The following is a 15475-nucleotide window of genomic DNA, read 5'->3' as shown; positions in this document are numbered from 1 at the left end:
GCAAAATTTTCTTTTTTTTAAGAATTGAGAAATTACTCGGATCATCTGCAAAGAAATAAAATTATATTTAACGATCTTGCGCCACGTTATCTTTTACGAGTTCTCCACCATCTGCTTGATACCATTTGCCTTTGGTCGTGATGGCGTTTTCCTAAGCTAAGCCAAAGGGCATGGTTTTTCAGTACCGAGTTAATTACGTTTTACATTAATTAATGTAACTTGGTACAACTGTAACTTAATAAATTCTACGTCTATACTAATTATAATGACAGTTGAATAGTAACAAACTTTTGAAAGAAGAAATAGTTTTGTAATATACTTTAAATTAATGTTCTAATTTTTTATCGATGTTTTTTTTTACATTGCACTGAAACTTATTTAAAAGCTTAAAATATTAGAGAATTTTTTTCTGGTATGGCGTCGTGTTTCTGAAATATAAATTATATTGTAGCGTGTCATCTAAGTTTACTTATAAAGCGTAATAACATACATTTATTGTCACAAGTGTACAAACATAATAAAATAAACATAGAATATCTAATTTATCAATGCGAACAAGCGATTTCATCCGTTAAAATTATGTTATGTACAATAATCGTAATATAATACATTTCTTACTGTACATTGGAACAAAAACAGAAAAGATGTATATATACAAAACCAGATTTTAGATATGTATTGACTTCACATTAGATGAGAAACCATTTAGATTTTTACTGACATTTATGACTGACCTTACTATCAATTATGACTTCTAATAAAGGAATCTTCCTAACAACACCATCAAAATCAAACAGGCAGCCAATATGTTAACGCCTGTGTGAGTAACTCAATAATTAGTGATGGAGCATTCATTATAATAATTGACGCAATTATTTGCATGTTTTTAATTTCGATACTCAGCATAGCAAAGTTAAGTATTAGGTATAAATAAACACTGCTATATGTACTTAACATTATGATTCAAGGAAATAAATTAACACCTATATAAAGCCTATGAGCTAAGAGTTTAAAATGTGTATATATATATACTCGTATGAACCTAAGACTATCAGTTAAACGATGGGTCTTAGCTTGAAATTTGTAAGGGTGAATTGATAAGTGTCAAATATCAATTCTCAAATTGCGCCGATATTAGCCTGTATAGTGCTCGCCATGCTATGCCCAATATATGACATTAACATGGGACAGCGACGAGCACTCGGACGTCTTTTTTTATACGGTTTTATACAGTTATAAAAGTATGAATTTTCTCAAATGATTTTTACGCCTAAGACCCTGTGCCACGCGCTCAGGCACAATGCCCGACCGCTCACTAAAAATAAACAATGGCTTTTGTTTAACAAATTAGGGTCTTAGGCGTAAAAATCATGTGAGAAGATTCATACTACCTATACGCATCGTCCCCCGAGCCTGAGAGCTCTCGGACGTCTACCTAAATAACCGCCCGCGCCTTAGTTCGCATGTTAACGCGTTATTGACGCCCCCATACTTCCGACAGTAAAACATATAATTTATTTCAAACCAGATGATAAACTATATGTGTGCCATACAATCGTATTCATTGAGCCAATTTTGTCTAATGTTTTCAGTACCTAGCTAGGTATTTTATTTTTACCATTGCTAAAACTAAATCTAAGCAGAGAACATAATACTCATCACAATGGCCTTGTCAATATCGTTGGCATATTATAAAAGTTTCATCTGAAATCAGAGTAAGTACGACTCTTTCATTAAAAACCCTTAAGCTCATAGGCACTCAGTATGTGAATTATTAATAAAACAGTTTAGCATATCTCATATAATTATGTAGATACAAAATAAGCTTATATATAAAAATAATAATATCTCCTCTTATTTGGAGTCAGCTATAAGTCGAACTTTACAGGTATTTTTACATTTCTTTGTTTATTTACAACTTCCAAGAATTAGAAGCAATAGTCAACTTTCAAAATTATATGGAAGACGCTAAACAGTAATCATAAATAAGTAATTTAAAAAATGCAACAGCAATGATTTAGTATTAAAATCAGGTAGGTATAGGAAGTATCAACATTGATATACTTAATAATATATGCACTTGTATAAAATTGCTATGATATTAAAATTTTATATACATTTTGTGACTATCTACTTATTTAACATTGTAACGTAGACCTTTAATTAATATACATAGATTTATATGAAATCACAATAATGGGGCTGCATAAAATTAATGCAATAATTAACGGGAAAAAAAATTAGCATATCAATTATTATGCAATATCAATTACAGTTGTAAATCAATATAAAATGTCGAATTTTAAGTGATTAGCTTTGTGGAAATTCAAACTGGGGGATAATTGACGTGACATATTTAAGAGACGTGGCTACCATACTCGTAAACGCCACTATATATTATCATTTTGACGAGTAAAAAGCCCCCAATTCGGATGAGTACACTTTAGACGATAAAAACGCGATCATCGCGACCATCTTAAGACCGCTGGACAGTGAACAATAGTTTATCACGTACATGATAAGTAGGTACGAGTAGTGACACTACTTTTACTTTATGAATGATAGATTATAATTTAAAAACTGAGTTATCTTTGGGCTGAAATAGATTACACCATTAAGTAGTTCTTTATGAAAGACACACCCGCAAAAGTGGCTTTACTTTTTCTAATTCCGGATTCGAGATAAGGCCATCCAAAATATAGGAATATGTAGAGTTAAGTTTAAAAGTGCTTGTTGCTAGGCCTATTTGAATAAAGAATATCTTGACTTTGACGTTACAGCAAGCTAAGTTGGTAGCGATTTTGATAGCCCAGACCAGACCATAATTTCATGGAAGTTCGACGTTTAAAATAACACTTGGACAGTCTCTATGTATGTATGTATGTAAAAACAAGTATTTTGAAAATACACTGTTTATTCTGCGCTGCCTCAGTTGTTGTGTATGTAGTAACCATTTTAACAAAATAACAACCATGTATGAAGTTGATAAAATCAATTCCATTACCTACGTATTTCTGTAGGCCTTACGAGCATTTTAAAATGTAAAAAAAATCTATTCACCGCCCAATATCCGCATATTCCGCAATAATTTAATTTACGTAACATAGGTGCGCGTTTAATTCATTCGCCAAAAGCTCAAACCGCTAAACGCTCGGGCTACCCGTTCCTTTGAGCTTTGCGGTAAACTAATAACGTAATAATTTATTGATACGATCAGATAATACCACCTATAATTAATCAAATCGCAATAATTCCATACTAACCTATCATTAATATAACAAATATTTGTATTATTATTCGTATCCCTAACTACTTGTTACGTGGAAACTATTAATTTACATACAATAGAAATGCGTACCTTACACATTGCCGTAACTTAAAATAGGTAAGTTATTATTTCTAAATCCGTAAATAATCGAATAATATCAGAAAAAAATAAAAATCTGTAACTCTATCGATGTATATTTGGCAATTGACATACACTAAACTACCTGATGTGTTGCTTTATCCACACTTGTCTTGTCCTTATGTTCTGCGCTGAGTACTCATAAGTGCTTTTACTCGCTTGAGGTTTGTGATGGTGATTTCATCATTAGGCTGCAGCTGCAGGGCTCGACGGTACGATGTTGCGGCGGCCGCATACTTGCCATTTAAGTGTAATATTGCGCCAAAATTTGAATGGAACTCTGCATCCTGTAAAGAAGAGCCACTTTTAGACCAGTTTCATGATTCATACAGTGTTAATATGAGGCAAATTACTGAAAAAAACCGGCCAAGTGCGAGTCGGACTCGCGTTCCAAGGGTTCCGTGCATTACACAATTTAAACAATGTGTTTATATGTGAATGTCTTTAAAAAACCCATAGGAGTAGGATCAAAAACTAAGTAATTAAGTCCGACTCACGCTTGACTGCATATTTCTAATAGGTTTTCCGGTGATCTATAGGTAAAGATCTATTTTGTGTATTTTTTTCAAAAATTTTGACCCAGTAGTTTTGGAGATAAACGGGGGGGAATGGTCATTTTTTGCCTATTTTCTTGAATAACTTCTAAACTGGTTATCTTAAAATTATAAAAAAATATATATTTGAGATTCTCACAATGAGCTCTTTCATTTAATATATAACATAATAAAGTTTGACAAACTTTATTTTTTAATTTTATCATTTACCCCCCAAGTGGGTCGTGTTTAAAATTAATTAATTTACGTTACATGTCCATCTTTGTGTCACAAACTTACATCATCATCATTGGCCACAGCATCTTTACAGATGATAGTTGCAGCGACTAGAGGTATTTGAGGAGATGTCTACAGTCTACATCGACTGCGGTGACTGTAAAGACCAATGGCTGATCGGCATTTCTTACAAACTTACATATGTGTACCCAATTTCACCTTAATTGGTCCAGTAGTCTCGGAGAAAATAGGCTGTGACAGACGGACAGACAGACAGAACCCTAAAAATGACTAAAGACAATCCAACATTGGAATCGTCTGAATCCTAATGAATGATAATAAGTCAGTCGAATATATTTCAATTTCAGTGGTTAATATCTTGTCTCGGTGGATCTTGTCTTGTAAGAGGGCCATAAAGAGCAAACTAGAAAAAGGGTGAATAATATTAGGTTGCATGTACACATATTGAATTTTATAACTAAACCGATAGAAAATGAACAATTTATCATAATAAATTGGAAACTTAAAAAATATATTGGAAATAATAAAAAATACTTGACCTCAGTTTAAATTTATTTATTTATTTGCAAATAGGTAAAAAATAATGGTACCAATCGGTTCCTTACATTTTATTAAAAAAAAATTGTATAGCAATAAATAATAAACACTATGTTTCACCGACAAAATCGCAATTTCCTTGTTTTCCATACATCGAAACAGCTTCTAAGCAATAGCGAGTATAGCGACGTTACATGGTGACGTCTGGATGTATTGCTATTTTCTTAGAAGCGTTTCGTCAGTAAAGTGCGGGTGCCACACTTTGACCAGCATTTGTGACTTTTGTATTGCTTTATGACAATGGGTCCCATACAGACATTTGATCCTCTAAACAAACGTGATCGACTGATATCATTCATAAAAAAATGTCAAATACCCTATTGCAGAATGCTTCGAGAATGTTTTGTATAATTGTTGCGAAGAGTTTACGTCTTTCGGACCGTCAAGTGTAGTTACAGCTACGTTTAGCTGTAATAGTTGTCGTGAAAGCCTTCTCGCATCAAGTTTCACTCTGGTGTTCGTACAAGAAGTTAGAATGCAAGCTATAGATGAGTCTTTGGAGTTCTTTTGCTTGAAAAATTTAAAATTTAGTTAACTGTATTTCTGAATGTACAAAAAACGCGAAAAGTAACTTTTCCCCAAAAATTTTGATTGCATCAATACCATAAAATATTGCGTTTACGTTGTTGTGATATTTTTTCTTATATTCCTTGGTTTTTTAAGTTTCAAGACGTGACTTTGTTTTGCTTTACCTGTACCTAGGCGAGTTGTGACAGCTTGTCACAACTCTCCTATTTAAGTTTATTTTGCTGATTATGTGGTTTTTTGATCGTTTGGTATATAATTCTAGAATTGTGTGGCAATAAATGTTTTCTTATTCTTACAACATAATTTCTTGTTTCAAATTATTAACAACTATAACATAGCAGGTATACAACAAAAGAGACAAAATAAACAACCCAATTGCCAACATGTTGAATTTGGTGTGATGACTACAGAAAGACCTATCAAGGACAAAATTTCGGCCCTTAAGCCAATAGTTTAGATAGTCACGAAATTTGTGAAGTTAGTTTTAAGAAAAGAAAAGTAGATAGGGACGAAAACAAAGCAGAAAATATCCGTTTTTGCTTTTGTTGCCTTGAATGGAAGAGAAGTGAGTTCAATTTTATGAAAATTAGTCTTCACTAAACTTGCACCAAATGCGTGCTGAAATTAGTCTTTAATAAATAAATAAAAATAGGATTAGATTTCAGACTGTTTTTATTACGTCTGGTCCTAAAAGATACCACAATTTCTTATTATTATCCTCTAGAGTACCTACTGTAATAATATATTGTTTTGGTTGGTACAAATGATACAAATCTGCCACAAAATGATTGTAAATAGTACATTTTTGGATTAATAAATATTAATAAAAAAAATGGTTATATAGTATTTTGTATTCATCAAATAGTCAAAATAAAGGGGTATCACAACCTACCTCGGAAGCTGTCACAACTTACCTCGGTGTTAGGAGAGTTGTAACACGGCGAGTTGTTCTGGTTTTCGTAGATTTTCACAAAAACTGTCATACTTTTATTCATATTCGTAACAGGTTTTGGAAAAGTATGAATTAAGCTACACATTATTGTAAACATCATAGCGATTGTAGGCTTTGTTGCTGAGATATGTCGGTTAAAGTAAAAATTGTCACAACTCTCCTCGGTCTCCCCTAATACTCGTAGAATTGACTGTAGTGAAGTGCACCGCGTTAAGTGTTTAAATGACAACTCAAGTCGAGAAGAATACTGAATATAATCAGAAAAAACACTTGGCTTATATACTTACTAAGGTTTTAATAGGTTAGTTGAGTGGAAGTTATGACAATGATCGTTAAAACATTGTATATCAAATTACTGTAATATCAAGGTTTATGGCATCGTTAAATTAATGTTCTTAAAATACAGATGGAAAATAGTTATCAAGTGTCTATCAGCTGTGTATCAGCTGTGATCTAACTACAATAGGCCAAAGCAACAAGAAGGTATAGAGGGAAATGCTTGGAACATAATTTTTTACTGAGTAACTTTGTTTGTACTAGTTAGGAGGTGAACATATCAAAAGTCCCCGGCCGTAGCCCTTTGAGCCGGGGGTGAAAGGGGGGGTTTGAAGGTCCCATTTTTCGGTTTTTTACTTATATCTTGCTAACTTTGCGTCTTAGTGACATGACTACTTACACAAACCAAAAGCTGCCTAAATTTGCTACAAGTTTAATTTAGTCAAGTTTTTCGATATATTGAATAGTTTTCGAGATATCCTTTCTTAAACGTTTATTTGGGGCTCTCAATTTTATCTTGATATCTACATCAGTAAAGATACTAAGCCATGTTGGGTGTCGTTTTCGTATAAATCGGGAGTGCGAAATTCATTTATGGTATCACATTGACACCATTCCTAAGTAAAAACATATAAACTTTGAACAAATACCTTTTTTTAAGTGAAAAAGTATTAACCACAGGAATTCAGCTTCGGCGAAGAAGCCGAATTCTCCCCACACACCTTTAACGAATGATTTTTGAGATAAAACCTATCTCATGGCCTATCTCGGGACTCAAAATATTTCAATACAAAAATTTCAATGAAATCGGTTCAGCGGTTTAAGCATGAAGAGGAGTTAAAAAAAAGTATTTTTTTAAATTTAATTTTTACTTCGGAATTGTTTCAATGTACCATAAATATACTATAAATGAATTTAGCATACCCGATCTATACGAAAACGATACCAAGCACGGCTTAGCAGCTTCACTGATGTATATATATCAAGATAAAATACAGAGCCCTAAATAAATTTTCAAGAGCGGTTATATCAAAAACTGTGCAAGATATCGAAAAACTTGAAAGAAATTAAATGAACTTTCATTTTGTATAAGTGTGTAAGCGTTTCCGTCTATCAGTGTTGGCCGAACGTTAATTGCAATTAACCGTTAACCAGTACAAATTGAACCGTAAGCCGTAACGGACGGTTACAATTTACGGTTCAATTTGTACGGGTTAATGGTTAATTGCATTAACGTTTCGGCCAACACTGCCCTCTATACATTTTTTGAGCATTCGTTGCCTGACTATTTCTTATCAAATCACGCATGGATCCAAATTTACATTTCATGTCTTATTTAAGTAGTTTTACTGGTTTAATCATTTAATGCTTAAAGGAAAAGTGGAAAAAAATCACTGTTTCGGGTGAGACGTTTCTGCTTAATACAAAATTAATTGAATATATTGGTTCATCGTTTATTCTTTGACTAATTATTTAGCAAAGGAAGTAATCACTCACCTACGTAATTCTGATTTCATTAAAAATATTTATGCGTAGGTTAGGTATCTCTCATTGCGCAAAAGTATATTGCAAAGCCCCTTTTAATTGAAACTTTCGATTGATAAATAAGTAAACCGGTATCATAAGCGTCTTAACGTACTTAATTATGTAAAAATTCTTATACTTGTACAAAAACCTATAACTGTTCTATTTAGCGGTAGAATATCGTCAGACGTAAGGGATATTAAAAACATAGTTGTACTGTTATGAAAGTAATCTCGATTATGTATAGGAGTTTTAGATCCTTTGGCGAGAAGATAAACGAGCGTGCCGCTATCGGACCAATAAAGTTGTGGGAGTACGATGTACGGACAATCGCAGCACATATATCCTATAAACTGGCCGTAACGATTAATTTATCGCTTGGGTGCTATTCTTCCCGCGCTCGTACTAATCCTATGATGCTATAAAGGTTGCGAACGCGCATAGAATTCGACGCGTTGTCCTAACTAACTAAACAGTAAAAAGTACACCTACCTACTCGTAACGTTGCATTGCATTGCAATTATTTGGAAAAGCTGTACCTATTCTTTTAAGAAGATTTTTGATTTCGTTCGGTAAATTTAATGTGGGAACCTAAACCCTCTTTTAGGTACTAGGTAAATGAGGGAGGTCTAAATCGCGCTGTAGGATTTATTTATACATCATTTAACAAAACCCACTGGAAACCTTGAAACAGTTTGTACTAAATCGAGAGTGGTCTTTTACACTATTTTTTCATTTTTATTTTGATTATGATTTTATAAATCATTTTTTTAGGTACCGTCCCTAAATCTGTACGTTACTAGCGCAATGTATGTTTTTATAATAAATGTCGCACAGTTACCTGTATTTATAAACTAGTCCAGATCCACAATACGAATATTTTTTTACAATCATTAACGAATTAAAAAATAAATAAACCGGCCAAGAGCATGTCGTGCCATGCTCAGTGTAGGGTTCCGTAGTTACCCTTCCGTCACAATAGTTTAAACTGGAGCTATTAGTATAGAAGATTGTTAAAAAAGGGATGAAATGATGCTTGGTGTTGGTGCCTTTAACCCGAGTTAAACAATCTACTTTTCATATCGAATACGAGGAAACCAAAAAGACAAGGCAAATTTGCATCATCAGTACTTAATTAAAGTAGTAGACGTATGGCCATGATTATTTCCTTAGAACTTACTTTGAATCGGAAACTTTGCATGTCTGGTCATATTATAATCCATAGCGAAAAACATTTTAGGAAACTGCAGTAATTTTTAAATGATTTGTTAATTAAAGTATGAAAGTTGCCTCTTACTTTTTAGGTAATTTTTACTTTTTCGTTCTAAAACTGCCAATAGTCAATGGCATTACTCATTCAGCCAATTAAATTGTTATAGAGAAATTAAATATTAAAGAAGCAATTTTTATTTTACATTTTACTTTATTTACATGAATAATGCCAAAAACTTTAAAAACCCATTTAATGTCGTAATAACGGTTAACTGTGGCTGTACGTGTTTTTACTATGAAGGGGAGACTTTTTACGATAACTCAAAACTTTCTTAAGCTATATCTCTTAAAATCGTAGATTTTTTCATATTTTTTAGACCCATGGTTCAAAAGTTAGAAGCGGGGAAACACATTTTTTTTCGGATCGATTATTTCTGACAATATTCACTGTATGAAAACATTTTTGTTGAAGACCCTTATTCGTTTTTAATGATCTATCTAACGATACCCCACACTGTAGGGTTGAAGCGAAAAAAAATTACACCCCCACATTACGTGTAGGTAGCCTAAATAAAATTGTTATTTTTAATTTATTGTACGACTTTATATTTAATTATACAAACGGGTCTACTGCGAACATTTTTATAAACTAATTTCGAGTATTTTATTGTTGTTTACTTAGTTCTACGTTGACATTTTGCTGGGACGACAGTCTTTCCGTGACCACAGTTGGGTACAACTCAACTGAAACGTCGGCATTTATGGTCACAACAAGGAAATTAAATCGCGGTAGACCCGTTTGTATAATTAAATATTAGTACGACTTTGTCGGATTTATTGATTTATATATCCATGCCAAATTGCAGCTTTCTAGCACTAACGATCACGGAGCAAAGCTTCGGACAGACGGACATGGCCAAACTAATAAGGGTTCCTAGTTGACTACGGAACCTTAAAAATTGACTTATTTAGGGTCGGTTGCACTAAACCGTCTCTCACCGTTACTGCGTTCGCTAAATTTAATTGTATGGGAAGTTTCATAGTTTTTTGCTGAGTCACGTTGATCAGTCTGTCAAGTGTAATGGTGCAACAGGCCCTTAGATTACAAAATAAAAACTGTTTGGGTATCTGAGGATTTCCGTACATAATTAGTGTTCATAGATTATAGAAGCGCCACTAGGCCACCAGCCTAGCGGTAAGAGCGTGCGACTTTCAATCCGGAGGTCAAAGATTGTCGCACTGCTGAAGCCAGGAAAATCCCCCGATAACGCCAAAAGCTACCGCCCTATCAAGAGATGTGCCATACCTACAAGCTGTTCGAGCGCCTGCTGCTAAATCGATTGACACACGTTGTGGAACCTCAGCTTATATCAGAGCACTGCAGGCGGGATTCCGAGCTGGAAAGTCGCGCACAAGCCAGACACTGAAGCTGACGCAGCACATCGAGGATGGTTTTGAACTTGGCATGGTCACTGGCGTCGCAGCAGCTTATGACACTGTCAACATCAACATCCTGCTACATAACGTCGCCAATATCACCCGGGAGAGGGGCTTTGTCCGAGTTCTCGGTGAGCTACTCCGCAACCGCTGCTTCCAGGTCCAACTCAATGCGGAAAAGAATGGTCTGCCACAAGGAAGCGTATTAGCTCCGACCCTCTTTAATATCTACACAAACGATCAACCCTGCCCGCCAGGAACGGAACGGTTTCTATTCGCTGACGATCTGGCCTTGGCAGCTCAGTGCCATTCGTTTGAGAAGGTCGAGGAAACCTTGTCTGAGGCGCTGGAACATCTCGGAACGTATTATAAGGCGAATTGCCTTCGACCGAATCCCAGCAAAACGCAGACCTGTGCATTTCATCTGCGTAATTAACAAGCGCACAGGCCCCGACTTTTAAGACCGTTTGCGCCAACACCCGTATGAAAGTCAGCGCGCGTAATAACCTGCTGCGGAGACATACATCGACAAGTTGGGGAGCGACTGCACATACTATGTGCACTACTGGACTGGCACTATGTTTTTTAGTCGGTGAGTTTGCCTGTCCAGTCTGGCATCGATCTGCACATGCGGGCCTTGTAACAGCCGCACTCAATGACACCTGCCGTACTATAACCGGATGCCTTCTGCCGACCCCGCTGAACAAGTTATACCCGCTTGCGGGTGTGGCCCCCCAGACATCTGCAGAGAGGTCGCTTGTGTTAGCGAAATGCGAAAACAACAAACTGACCCACGCCACCCGCTGCACGGCCATAACCCGCCACCCGTCCGCCTTAAAAGCCGCAAAAGTTTTATCAGGTGTACTCGCCCTCTGGTGGGCGAACACTCCGACGCTCGCTGCTCACTGTGGCGGAGGCGGTGTCCCCCACCAAACACATATGTACCAGTGTCAGAGCACTTACCACCCGGCCACAAAGAACCATGGCCCATCTGGAAGGCGATGAACAGGCTCATGTCTCAGGTTGGACGTTGTAAGCAGAGCATGGCTGAATGGGGACTGCTTCGTGGCCACTCTACCCAATGTGCTTGCGACACAGCACCGCAAACTATGGTGCACCTGCTGGACTGCCCCGCGTGCCCGCACTCCTACTCTGAATCTGACTTCAGAGACGCCCCGGTCCGGGCTGCCAGCACCGCTGCTTTCTGGGCATCCACTGTTTAGGGGAACCTCGACACGAGAGAAGAAGAAGCATCCGGAGGTCGCGGGTTCAAACCCCGGCTCGTACCAATGAGTTTTTCGGAACTTATGTACGAAATATCATTTGATATTTACCAATCGCTTTTCGGTGAAGGAACACATCGTGAGGAAACCGGACTGATCCTAACAAGGCCTAGTTCCTCCTCTGGGTTGGAAGGTCAGATGGCAGTCGTTTTCGTAAAAACTAGTGCCTACGTCAATTCTTAGGATTAGTTGTCAAGCGAACCCCAGGCTCCCTGGAGCCGTGGCAAAATGCCGGGATAGCGCGAGGAAGAAGGAAGATTATAGAATATATAGTCTGTTGATGATTTCAGTTTTAAAGTGCTGCTTCTATCGGGTTAAAGAAACGGTTTACATTTTCGGTGTAAGCGGAAGTAAATCGAAGTCCAATGTAATTCATGTTCTGTCAAAAAGGCTCGGTCTCAAACACAGTTGGATGAAGAATCTGGTAGATAGAATGGTAAGACTGGTCGATACGAAAAGTAACTGTGATTGAAACTTTGTTGTGTTAGGTACATATCAAACATTACACCACCACTTGCACCATTCCACTAACCCGGGGTTAACCGGTTAAACCTGGAGTTACCATGGTTACCAGTACAATTTGACACTAGGTTAATGGTTTTACCCGGGTTAGTGGAAAGGTGCAAGTGGGCATAATTAAATAGTATTAGGTATATGTGTATCACTGGTCCGAGTGAGTTGGAAATCGTGATCTTATGGTGGGCGGAAGGACTTAATACTAAACGGGGGTCGTCAATGGGCTAAATTCATGTATGTATTACAAAAAATTTTAAGAAAAAAAAACCGACTTCAATGGGGGATGCCGTTGAAAGGTTACTTATTGTTGATGGTGCACTCCAGACAATGAAATGAAAAAGACAGCATCTTTTGCCTAACTAAAAGAAGGTAAAACCACCCACTTTTCTAGTAGCATTTCGTTTCTGTAACGGTCACAGTTCTAACCTAACTAAACCCACTTTTTTGATAGCAGTTCGGTTCTGTGACGATCGCAGTTCAAAAAAAAGTCCAGGTCCAAGTTTGGGTCTGGGTCCATAACGAAGAAAATAAATCGCCAAACGTGAACTATGTGTCGTTGAAGAGTTCCATTCTGATCATCATCAGCAGTTCCACTTCATCAAAATGTTACTTTATTGTGTAAATGCTGGATTTGTTGATGAAAATACAAAAATCACTATATGTATGCCTTTAATTTAAGGAGTTCCCTCGGTTCCTTATGGATCCCATCATCAGAACTGGAGCTTGACAAAAATGTGTCTTGAAAACTTAACTTGCTTCACAAACATAAAAAAGAAGACAAATCGCCAAACGTTAACTATGCGTCATTAAAGAGTTCCATTCTGATATTTCTGATCATCATCAGCAGCTCCACTTTATCAAATGTCACTTTTTTAAATGGAAATGCTGGATTTGTTGATGAAAATACAAAAATCACTATATGTATGCCTTTCACATTTGAGGAGTTCCCTCGTTTCATCATAGATCCCATCATCAGAACTCGAGCTTGACAAAAATGTGTCTTGAAAACCTAACTTGCTTAACAAACATAACGAAGAGGACAAATCGCCAAACGTGAACTATGCGTCATTGAAGAGTTCCGTTTTGATCATCATCAGCAGTTCCAGTTCATCAAATGTCACTTTTTTAAATGTAAATGCTTGATTTGTTGATGAAAATACTAAAATCACTATATGTATGCCTTTAACATTTGAAGAGTTCCCTCGATTCCTCGTGGATCCCATCATCAGAACTGCGTTTTGACAAAAACGGGACCAATCTGTATGTATATACTTACAATCAAAAAAAGAATTTTCAAAATCGGTCCAGAAATGACGGAGTTATGGACTAACAAACATTTAAAAGTGCGAGTCGGACTCGCGCACGAAGGGTTCCGTACCATTACGCAAAAAACTGCAAAAAAATCACGTTTGTTGTATGGGAGACCCCTTAGAAAAATATTCATTTTATTCTGTTTTTAGTATTTGTTGTTATAGCGGCAACAGAAATACACCATCTGTGAAAATTTCAACTGTCTAGCTATCACGGTTCATGAGATACGGCCTGGTGACAGACGGACAGACAGACGGACAGACGGACAGCGGAGTCTTAGTAATAGGGTCCTGTTTTTACCCTTTGGGTAAGGAACCCTTAAAACACAACCGAATTCAGAACCTCCTCCTTTTGAAATCTTGAAGTCGGTTAAAAAGTACTACCTCAGGTTTTAACTGCACAGCTTTCGCATACCACCGCTCAGCGGAGCGACAGCGGCGCGCGTCCCGCAGAGCGCGCGCCGCTGATGCCGCGCGCACGCCGTCCGTCGGAGCCAGGCGCGCTGCCAGAACGTGCTGCTCAGCGGCTTCTCTCACTCGCCTTTGTGATCTTAGAAACATCCCTATTGCAGAGTCTTAATTAATATCATAATGCTTTACGTTATACTGCCCAACTCATACATTTTATATTATGTAATACCGGATGTTGCCTGTAACATGAGCAAAATATTCATCTGTAGGCGGTACTCCTCAAAATGACCAACATTTGTTCAGCGACTATTAAAAATAACTTGTGTTTTGATTTTTATTACACTTAGGGCCACTTGCAGCATTCACTAACCCGGGGTTAACCAGTTAAACCTGGAGTTACCATGGTTAACAGTACAATTTGACACTGGGTTAACGATTTATCCGGTTAACCCCGGGTTAGTGGGGTGGTGCAAGTGGCGCTTTAACTTTATTCTAGGACGCAATGTATTGCGAATTTTGTTATGTTTATGGCATCACAAGCAAAGTCAATAAAATTACAATGACGATGGCGTACATTGAAGATAATATTTAATTTGCAGGAAAACTAGGAAGTCTAGACTTCATAATTTTTAAGTTATTGAACAAAAGTGTCACCGCTTGAAGAGTACAATCTATGTATGTTTTAATTATTTGCTCGTGTTAAAGGCTACACCCGGTATAATTTAAGTGTATAATGCTAGTGGTTGTCGTTATACGTATTTATTGATTATTGCTTCCTTGAAACGTACATCATAATTCTGACCAATTAAAATTCTAACTGAAATATAAATAGTAAAAAAATACGTACCAAATTGGTCTCTTATTGACGGATCATTTGGTGCTAGAAGTAGAGCCTTGTTAAACCACATTTCTGCTTCCACACTCCGGGTAGCCTGTATTTATAGAATATATATTTGAAAGGTATCACAAGGAATGAATACATTGATAACTACACATTTTTTTACATATCGTGTTGCCGGCTATCATGTATTGGTCGTGATATCACGACACATTTATTTTATACTCACATTCCTAGCAAGTATTCTCGCCATGGCGACGTGTGTTCCTACGTGGTGCGGCGACGCGACGTGCGCGGACAGCAAGCTGTGCTCTGCCTGCGCCCACTGTTGGAGCTGCATGTGCACATCGCCGACCATGGACAACAGGTTCTGGTATGACAGGATATCAATTAA

General features: G+C 36.9%; 1 protein-coding gene across 1 annotated transcript in view; it reads right to left on the bottom strand.

The window, feature by feature from the left end:
- Positions 1-1362: 1362 nt before the first annotated feature.
- The window catches only part of LOC134742355 (protein O-mannosyl-transferase TMTC2), a 149179-nt gene continuing 135066 nt past the window's right edge, over positions 1363-15475 (bottom strand). Inside the window, exons 7-10 of the mRNA XM_063675419.1 lie at positions 15311-15451; positions 15091-15175; positions 14217-14395; positions 1363-3693 (exon numbers count right to left, since the gene is read on the bottom strand). Coding sequence (XP_063531489.1) covers positions 3526-3693; positions 14217-14395; positions 15091-15175; positions 15311-15451 — 573 coding nt within the window. The 3' untranslated portion in view covers positions 1363-3525. The remainder of the gene's footprint in view (positions 3694-14216; positions 14396-15090; positions 15176-15310; positions 15452-15475) is intronic.

Source organism: Cydia strobilella, chromosome 1 (assembly GCF_947568885.1).
Source record: "Cydia strobilella chromosome 1, ilCydStro3.1, whole genome shotgun sequence".
Lineage (NCBI taxonomy): Eukaryota > Metazoa > Arthropoda > Insecta > Lepidoptera > Tortricidae > Cydia > Cydia strobilella.
Note: the sequence above shows the minus strand (reverse complement) of the source record. Positions and strands in the feature narration are given on the sequence as shown.